The sequence below is a fragment of the Sinocyclocheilus anshuiensis genome, unplaced genomic scaffold (assembly GCF_001515605.1).
Source record: "Sinocyclocheilus anshuiensis isolate Anshui unplaced genomic scaffold, SAMN03320099.WGS_v1.1 scaffold914, whole genome shotgun sequence".
In the NCBI taxonomy this organism is placed as follows: Eukaryota; Metazoa; Chordata; class Actinopteri; order Cypriniformes; family Cyprinidae; genus Sinocyclocheilus; species Sinocyclocheilus anshuiensis.
This window is the reverse complement of record NW_015539870.1, coordinates 924,644-934,701: the sequence shown is the minus strand read 5'-3', so window position 1 is coordinate 934,701 and position 10,058 is coordinate 924,644. Positions and strand designations below refer to the sequence as shown.

The 10,058-nt window shown below is 39.2% G+C and overlaps 1 protein-coding gene across 1 annotated transcript in view; it reads right to left on the bottom strand.

Annotated features, from left to right (window-relative positions):
* Positions 1–10,058, bottom strand: part of LOC107685068 (breast carcinoma-amplified sequence 3-like) — a 269,249-nt gene that overhangs the window by 214,197 nt on the left and 44,994 nt on the right. Inside the window, exons 8-12 of the mRNA XM_016481528.1 lie at positions 8,225–8,332; positions 8,028–8,104; positions 5,546–5,622; positions 4,457–4,540; positions 1,805–1,975 (exon numbers count right to left, since the gene is read on the bottom strand). Coding sequence (XP_016337014.1) covers positions 1,805–1,975; positions 4,457–4,540; positions 5,546–5,622; positions 8,028–8,104; positions 8,225–8,332 — 517 coding nt within the window. The remainder of the gene's footprint in view (positions 1–1,804; positions 1,976–4,456; positions 4,541–5,545; positions 5,623–8,027; positions 8,105–8,224; positions 8,333–10,058) is intronic.

Here is a 10,058-nt window from a genome sequence, read left to right as displayed (position 1 = left end):
GAGAGATTCGCGCTCGCGCATTGTATTAATGTGCTTTCGCGCTACAATAATGCGCTCTCGACATTTGTCAGTAAACTAACGCCATATGGAACTTGTTGACTTTTAATGAGTTTGAGCATTGCAAAACGCTAAAACTGGCACCGTTTTAGAGAGAAATGGGCTCTAATTTTAACCCATATCATGGTGTGTGTGAGATGCTGAACTATGAGTTTCTTATGGTGTTTGTATTTGCACTATTCTAAACATTAATATTTTATGTGCAACAACAGCATTCTGTCTCAGTGCTTACTCAAGTAGTTTTTTTGGACAAGTACTTTTACTCTACTCACACTACATTTTTTGGAAGGTAATGGTACTTTTACTTGAGTATATTTTTTCAGTACTCTTTCCACCACTGCAAATAGCCTATCAAAGTTGAAAGCAAACAAGAAAATTCATAAGGGGCTATTCTCTGTTAAGTTTGCTCATGAAAGAGATTATAACTAAGTCCAGACATGAGACAGCCGGAGAGAAGAGTGATAAATCTAGCGGAGTGTTGCATTAAGGAGCAAGGCAGCTTTTAATAGGATCCAGTCCAAACAGAAAACAGCCTTGCTCTAAAACCCAGACATTTATTTCAGACTGCAAAAAATGCCCGTGACACAAACCAGATCGCTTTTACTAGGGGCAAAAACAGACAATGTTGTTCTGTACAGGAATATACTATTGCTTCGAACAAGTATTAGTGTGCAGAGCAAATAAACTTCTTGCAGTAAATACAGAGGATGATGATGAAGGAGGGGGTTAGGCATGTCCCCTGAGACTGGGAGTGGGGTGGATGGGGAAAAAAAACACAAGAGAAAATGCAAAGACCACTGCTGGAGTCACGGGAGGATGGCACTGACAGTAAATTCCATAAAGATGTTTTGTGTGAACATCGAAAGCATGACTAGTCCGCTTTGGGAGGAGTGTAGCTTCTTGTGAGGTTGGCTTTGGAGCGGATGGCGATATAAACACAGGAAACCTCTCTTAGAAAGTGTTGACTCTGGCAAATCAGAGTGGTATAGGTTTATAAATAAGCAGAATAAATCACACCTCTAAATGAGAGCAACGTGTCGACCGGGTCACGGTAGACTCTCTGGGGAATCGAGGGTTTAACCATCACATTTTTAACAGCCCACTAAATGGGAGGATCTATTTACATGGGTCAGAATCAACAGGATAGCGAAACCTGTTCCAACTTAACCTCTCTCCAAGTAAAAATCCTTGAACAGAAGAACTGCAAATATTAAAGTCAGCCGTTAAACTTAGTGCTCTATTAAAGTGATCATGTGTCACACACCTACATGTCCTCTTTTAACACATTCAGGCCTTGGTGGAAAAGAAAAAAAAGAGAGTAGACCTTTTCCGTAATGCTTCTGCGATGACCTGCCTGTGATCTCATGCTAAAAGGCTACGGCTGTGCCAGCCAAGGGGGAAACAGTCACAGGAAGTGGCTAAATCATGAGATCAGGAGACTGCGGCCTGGCACGGAGTCTGTGAACAAACGGTGAAGCATGTGCTCTTATGACAAGGTGATGACAAACCCCTTGGGCCACAAGAAGCACTAATACTGAATGAGTTATGAAAGGGATTAATGGATTATTTATCTCAGAGAAAAGGGGAATGAATCCGGGTTCTTTCGAATCAAGGTCAGATGGGTGAAGAAAGTACCATAAACAGACACACCGTTTTGATACTGTTGTGTGCTAGAAATTCCATCATTCACAAGCCTCCATCTGGAAAAAAACGTACAGATTATGATGTATATGTGAGCATTTCGTACCTGTCCTTCTCCCACAGTGTGTGTGTCTATGATGGTGACCACACCAGGCTGGTGAGGGCTGCGGCGGGTACCGCTATGGGCAGTGGCCTCTTCGTCGGGTGCCCCTGATGGCAGTGTACCAGCGAGCTGGGTCACGACTTTCCCCACCATGGTCAGGCCCGTCTTCAACGTCTGACAGGAAGACAGAGACACAACTTTAAAAAGATTTAAAAATCAAAAAGCTGTAGTGATTTATGATAATGATGTACAGAATGAAACTCAAAATGCTGTTCAAGGTGTCGTGTTCTCAGCACCTCTGGAATATCTTCTACTAAAATTTAATCGCATGGATGGATCTTTAATATCATCTTTTTTTTTTAAATAATTAGATTTAGATGTTTTAAAGTAAAATGAAACCTATTTTTTATTATTCAATAATTCATGCAAAGGGTTAAAAGAAAAACATTTAATTCAGCAACATTTGTGCCAGCTAAACATAAGTGCTATTGCAACACTCAAATCAATACCACAAACAATGTTCCCACATCCAGAGATTTTGTTGAGCAATGACCTAAAAAAACATGTTTGCATCCAGTGTTGTTTGAGGCAATGTCAACAGACAGGTGTGTGAGTTAGCCGTGTAGGCTAATGGTTAGTGTTTGTGCGAGTGAGTGTCGATGTTTACTCTGAAAAGAGAGCTGAGAAGAGATGTCCGATTTCTGGCACGGCCATTGGTGCAATGTCTGCCACCAGCCGGCCACCCCCTCCCCTCGCCGACCCTGATCAATGGGGACCATTTGGATTAGCACTAAAAACTCTAACTGCAGTGATTAGAAAACACATTAGTGTTGATCAATTAGGAGGCAAACGCTTCTCTTAATAATTGATGGGGCAAAGCAATTTACACACAGTCAGTTAGTGGGCTTGTCAGAGCATTCTCCAAAGGGCCCAACAAACACAGGCGCCACGAGGTATTGATGCTGCCGCTTGGCCTGAATGCCTGATTAAGCTCTCCAGGGCCTTGGCAGACAGACACACACATATAGCAACGCTCACGCCATTAAGTGAGAACTAAAGGAGACCCTACTTAAGCTGTGCTATCCACTTACCCCAAACACAGTTCACAACAGCAGAGGTCTGAAAACAGAGCCCTGGGGCACCCCGCTCCTGCAGGCTTGTGGCTGGCACAATGACATCTCTCTTTTGGTCACATCGCACTCATTTACACAATCTGCGCCTTGCAGGAATTCAATTTTGCAAAAGGCGCCCTCCCCCTCCTTTTTTGTGATTGTGTTACAGGATTGATGGGAGATGGCCCCCTGGCCCCCAGACGGCCGCACTCAGAGCCACTCAGCACAGGGACCGTGTGTCAGAGCAGAGGAGATGGTTATAAATCACAGCCCCGTCTGCAGACAGCCTGTCTGCGTATCAAGGCTTTTTTAACCTTGTTTTCCTCTCCGCTAACCTTTACTATGCTCTTTTTGATGTATACCGCCATTAAGGCTAATGGCACTTCTCTCACGTAAGCCGTTAGCACTCATTAGGCGGTGTTCAGGACGGCGGCCGGGGAATACAGATGTGGGCTTAATAAATCAATTAAGCAACCAGGAGAGGAGACTGGAACTATATGAAAGGTTAAGCACCAAGGTTCTGGCACCACTAAATGAACTCTAGTGGGTCTCTTAATCGCTGAGGACTATGCCAAGACTGTTCTGGGATGCTATATGGTGAATAAAGTGAGTGGAACAGCACACATTATGAGCTTCATTTAGAGCAGAGCAAACAGGAAAGAAAGCATGACTGAAAATACATAAATAAGTGCAAAGAAAAAACACAATTGCAAGAGCCAGCTAACACTTAAAAGGTTTAATCTGTATGATTTGATTCATTGCCTTGGAAAGAGGCTTATCATAAATTAATGTGACACAGCTTTCAAGATGCAAGGATCACTGGGCCAATCATATCTTAAAAATAAAATGGTGACCATCCTGAATGTCCTTGAAGCTCTACAGTTTTAAATAAAAACATTACAGAGTTTGGCCAGAGTAATGAACAGATCATTTCATCACCATGTTGAATGATTTTTAAACGCAGTGGGGATCCTAAGCCCAACATGCCAACTGTGCACCAACAGTTATAAATGTCAGATTTTACAAAAGAATGGCTGGTTTTAATCTTATAAACAAAAGTAATAATGCTCATAAGGACAAGAAGCATCTCAGCAAGACACAACTGAAATCATCTGTGCATAAATCATGCCACAAGTTTGGACAAAGCATTTGTTGGTCAAACGTGTGGACAAATGCATCCTTGGGTCCCCAAAACATATTTGGACAATAATGCCACTCAAAATATATGGATTTCACTGCATTAGATACAAAATATCAAACCATGGGGCATCTGCAAATAAATAATGCTTTTTCTCGAAAACGTACTACTTTTTACCCTAAATAACCCATTAATGTTAGACAACCTGAAAGTAATACCTTTTTGTGTGTGTGTGTGTGTGTGTGTGTGTGTGTGTGTGTGTGTAATGCATTACTATAAAAGTGTGCTTATTCTATCTAACTGACATTTATTTGTGGCTTAGGTGTGCAAATACTTTTTGATGCCACTGTGCTGTGTGTTGAAGACTGTGACTTGTCGTGGCAGCGGTAAGAAGCGCATACTCACTTTAGCAGCACTGATGACAGTGGCAGTGTAGGACTGGGCATTATCTCCACAGGCCCCACCACGGGACTGATGACACCGGATCAGCTACACACACAGAGACAAAACAGAGTCACATTATCATCCAGAACCTTTCAGCTCCCCAGCACTCATTAACCCACAGAGGCCTGTCACAGCCCGCGCCAGGACGTCTGCAGGCAGGCACGGTGAGTAAGAGGAGGAGGAGGATGCCATTAGGACAACAAACAGTTCTTCAGCCCCATTCTACGATGCACTCCCTCTAGGGTCCATGTCCCTGACCTATACAACACTTCAGCTGCCATTGGCCAGAAACTCATTACCTTTGCCCAGACACACTGTCCCATCTGTCCATTATTAGGCAGCAAGTGGCCTCTCTAAGGCAAACAAACCACACCCATTACATAAATGATGGTGAATCAAGGGTCTACTTAATAATAATATGTCACATTATATGTGACAGGTGGCAGGGCCACGACTCTGGAATACCCTTCCTTTAGAGATTAGAATGGCCCCTTCTTTGTCTGTTTTTAAGTCCTTGCTAAAAACTTATTTGTTTTCCTTAGTGTATTGACTACTGTGATATGGTAATTTTTAAATGTGCGGCTTTAAAATTTTGTCCGGTTTGTTCTCTGTGTATGTGGTAAAATTGTTGCTCTTCTGGAAAGCACATTGGTCAGCCTGGTGGCTGATGTATATGTGCTCTACAAATAAAATTAACTTGAATTATATTGTTAGCTCCTATCGATATGACACGCATTGTCTTTATAGTGATATGTGCAATTCATAAGAAATAAAAACATTCATAAGACGACTGTAGTTTGATTTAGGGTTAAGCAAAGCAACAAATCTTAAGGAAGTCTTAAGGAAGGCCTGAACACTTAGGCTGACTATTAGGTGTTAGGGGTTCACAAGAGCATGTTCTTGTGTTTAAAAAAATCTGGAAGGAGCACAACAAAATGTACTACAAATAAAATAATATAAAAAATTTAATATAGTTGTTGTCTTTCTTTAAAAAAAATAAAGTATTTGGGTGCATCTGGAGTGGTTTAAAATACTGGGTGTTTGTACTACCTTGTTCTCAGCATAGGCCAACCACCGGCTTCCCAGAGCTATGGGGTTTAGGTTGGGCCCAGGACAGGGGTAGCAGCCTGCAACACAAAGGAAAACACACCAATATAAGAGATAAACTAAATAACAGCACAAAGAACACATAAATAATCCATCATAGCAGCATCTCGCCCAAGAATGTGTTTTACTAGAGCTTAGGGTTGGAGTAATACCAGAGGTTAAATAAGGGTTATGGCATTTTGTGACAGTAGGATGGCTCCTCAGCTTATTAACTGCCAGACAGATTGACCCATGAGAGCAATACAGACAGAATCCGTATCAGTCCCACATGCCATGATAATGTAGCTGTACATCACATACAAACAGGGCAAACATCATTTTATTAAAATCAGATTATTAAACTTATTATTAAACTTAAAGCTAATAAATAATCACAGAAATACCAAACATCTTTCTCTGTCTTTGTACACAGAAAGGTTATGCAAGTGCATATCACAGTGTGACGTGCTCTGACAATAATTTATAGCATGGAGTGAATATAAAATATTTGCAGACAGTAATTTAGGGTGTTGAGTCAGGATCTGAAACTCGGGTGAATGGGGCCTGAGGTAAGCCACAAGTGCAGTAATGCAAAAGCCTTTTGTGCCTTTCCAAAGTGGAGGGAGCCAATGCAGTAAGATAACATATGTTTAACACATCCTGTGAGCTGGGCTTGGGGGATTTTCACCATTGTTTTGTGATCTCACAGTCAGAAAGAGAAGACCTCATTCAACGCTTCCACCCCAAATAACATAAAAGTAATGAGAAAGAGATAAAAGGCTTCATAGCTTGTATTGTTCGATGTCTTTGTAAGTGTTATTTTAGTATCACTGAGATACTATTATAGATTTTATAATTATTTTAAATTAGTTAATTTCTGAATTAATTTGAATTAAGCTATTTTCTGTTTTCATTTTACTTTCAGTTAGTTTTAGTAATTTTTCTCATGTGTTTTTGGCATTTTATTAGTTTTTATTAATTTAAATTATTTATTTCAGTTTTAATTTTGGTTGAATTGTTTTCTAATTGAAAATTAGAAATGTTGCCTTGGCAACTAGCTGAAATATTATTTTCTTCTATTTTATTTAATTTCAGTTAACATTTACATTATTTCAAGTACTGTATTTTCTGGAAAAATGCATTGTTGAGAGAAAAAAAAACATCTTGCATCAAACACATCTTTTATCATTATATTGAGAAATAAATGTAAAAATACTGAAATGTAACACAATTAAACATTTACAAACATTACATCATAAACACTATAAGCATGTATTTTAGCTCCCCTCACTCCACAATAAATCCTTTCAATTTAACGGTATTCAGAAAACAAGAGGGATTATTAAAAATATAAGTATAAAACAAACAAATTATAGTGGCATTCATTATAAACAACATTTGTTATAAAAGCCAAGTATAAATACATTTATTTACAGCAAAACTAAATCTACCAGTGTGTGAGAAATGTGCTATACAAATACACTTGGGCTCACGTACCTCTCTCGTTTGGCACAAATCCAAATGTATGAGCTTTGCTTTGAATTATAATTAGCAGCATGTTAAAACGTTAAAAAAATTATTTACATTTCAGAAAATAAATTAAAGAACTTTTTTATAGTTTCTTTTTTTTTTTTTTGGTTAACTATAATAACTCTGGTCTTCAGTCTGTCACTTTAAAAAATAAGTCTAGTCTTGTTCTTCCTATGTTGGGGAAGCTTTAGAGAAGCGATTAATGATGTAAAGGGTTATTGACCATGCCCGTTTCCTGTGGCGCAGACGTTGACAGGGAAGTCGGATAGATAATGAGAGCCATTAAAACAACACTAATGGCAATTTACAACAGACGATTGCTTAAGTGGGCAGCAGAGGCCTGGTTTCACATTGTGACATGGACAGTTTATTCTTCTGAAACCATACCCAGAGACCAGTCACGCACATGAGAGTTGGGACCTTATGAACAGCATCTCCTTCAAGGGTGCAAAAAAGCCATTCGGATTTCGCCCGTGGTCCGGCCTGGAGGAGAGGAAATGGCTCTTTATGTGCTAGAGCTGGGCTGAGTGACGATATGCATTTGTTTGTTATTGTTTATGCTGAGCAATGGAAGTTTGACACAGACGTTTCTGGTAATGCCCAGCTCTGACACATTATAAAACAAAAGCCATTTGTGTAAACAAGCAGGCCTGTGGAATTGTGGATGAGCTTTGATATCGTATAGCCGTGAGGAGTGACACAGGGAAAAACGTCTCTGTTGGTGTGACAGCACGTATGAGGGTTGTGTGGGTTTTGTGGGTTTAATGAAGTCAGTGTGCAAAGAGGATTAATCAAGACTAGGTTTCCTGTTTTGCGAAGCTGCAGATCAAAGAGGCATAGAAAAGTTGCGTTGGAGACTACAGAAGGTCAAGAAGGGTCAAGTTCAGCAGATACATCTATAACGTGAAGCACTTACTTGTGACAAAGAACTTTTTCATAAAGGTGCAGCTGTCAAATGCAGCGATCTTTTCTTGAAGACTAACGACGAGGATCCTTTGGTCATCGAGGGATGGAGATTACATTGGAAAAATAAAAAATAAGCGTACATTAGCTTAATGCTGCATTTAAAATTATTACAAGGTCAAATGCAGGATAAAATGTGTGTAAATGAACCTTTTGTTGCAATGCAGATCATAGATGGGCGTTTTAAACTGTATGGACTTGACCATCTCTCCTGTCCTCAAGGAATAAAGATCCACACAACAATAAGGGGGACTTGTCCTGCAAAAGACAGACAGAGCAGTGATTAGTTAGTCGGAATAGTCTCAATACTTAACCATATTATTTTATTATTTTACATATTTATAAATTAATGTCAAATAATCAAGGAAATGAGTATGAATAATTACTTTTATTGAGCAAGATGCATTAAATTGATCAAAAGTGACGGAATAATTTCTTAAGGATCATGTGACAACAAGACTGGAGTAATGGCTGCTAAAAATTCAGCTTTGCCATCATAGGAATAAATTACAATTAAGATATATTAAAACAGATATCCTAATATTTCACAATATTACCTTTTTTTTTTTTTACTGTATGATAAAGTATCATTTTACTGTAAATGCAGCCTTGGTGAGCCAAGAGAAGTCAAGAGACTTCTTTCAAAACATTTTTTTTTTTATCTTACCCAAACTTTTGAAAACTAAAAGCAAAACAAACAAAAACAAAAAACACACACAAAAACAAAGCACAGCAAAGCAAAGAAAAAACAAAACAAAAACAAAATAAAAAAAAAGCAAAGCAAAGAAAAAAAACAAAATTAAATAAAACAAAAAACTAAAACAAAACAAAAAAGGCTAGAACATTTTTATTTATGAACACAAAACCCAATGTTTAAGTTCCCAAAACACATTACAAGATCAAGTCCCACTTTCTCACAGAAAGCTTTCTCACACTTTCTAACTCTGTAGTTATTTCCTCTCTACCTTCATCAAGGAGATGGGAGTTATGTGAAAGCAGTGGCTGCTGCTTGTGATAAAGGCAGATATTAATCCTCATTAGGTGTTCTGCACTCAGCTGGCACAGCCTGGCCTGCCATATTAACCATCTGAACAGAATGTTTCTGGTAAGACGCTGTGCTGGGCACTTTGCTTTCCACAGGATATTAGTCTTGTGGTAATAAGCATGGCATCAGCACTGCCCAACCCATTGGGGCTACATCAGACAGAATACCAATCTAACAAGTCAGGTATTCTGTTGGAGCCGTGGCTAAGTGTACATAAGTTGCTCAAACCTCAGTAATAAATTAAGGATGTTAGGAGTCTAACTACAGACAAAACTGGAACCAAAGAGGCCAGATTATTGACACTGACGCGGAGCTGATCGAGCACTCCATGTAAATGAAGATGATCAATAGCCTGTGCTTCATTGACAAAACAATTGGCTTTGAAAGCAACCACTAATGATTTGCTGCGTCTGACTCTTAATTCGACCGACTGTCTGCCGCTTCACAAGAAGTGATTATATCATGCATCATAGATTAGCATTAACATACAGTTTGGCAATAAAACGTATAGTGCATAGTGCTAATGGCTCTGCTACTAATGTAACACAGCTCCTGTGAAAACAAGGGGTTGACTCTGGTCTTTTGACTAATATTCTGATGTAAAAAAAAGGCTAGATGGCTCCAGTCATGGATTCTGATTGGCCAATACAATGAGCCGGCTATAACACACAATATAGTCAAATCTGACAACTGCTCATCTAGCATTTTTAAAAGTTGGACTAATTTAACTTGTCACAGCATCTTAAAAGTGCATTGTTAATTGCAGGATGCTCAAAAAACGACGTGAGACGTGACACAATGGCTAAAAACATCCATCTGCATATCTATGGATATAGTAACGGTGCTGTAGAGGGGATGAATACATATATAACATTTTTTCAAGAGTGTTTTTATTATGCAAACTGCCTAAAACCTAATGCACCAGACAATGCTGGCACT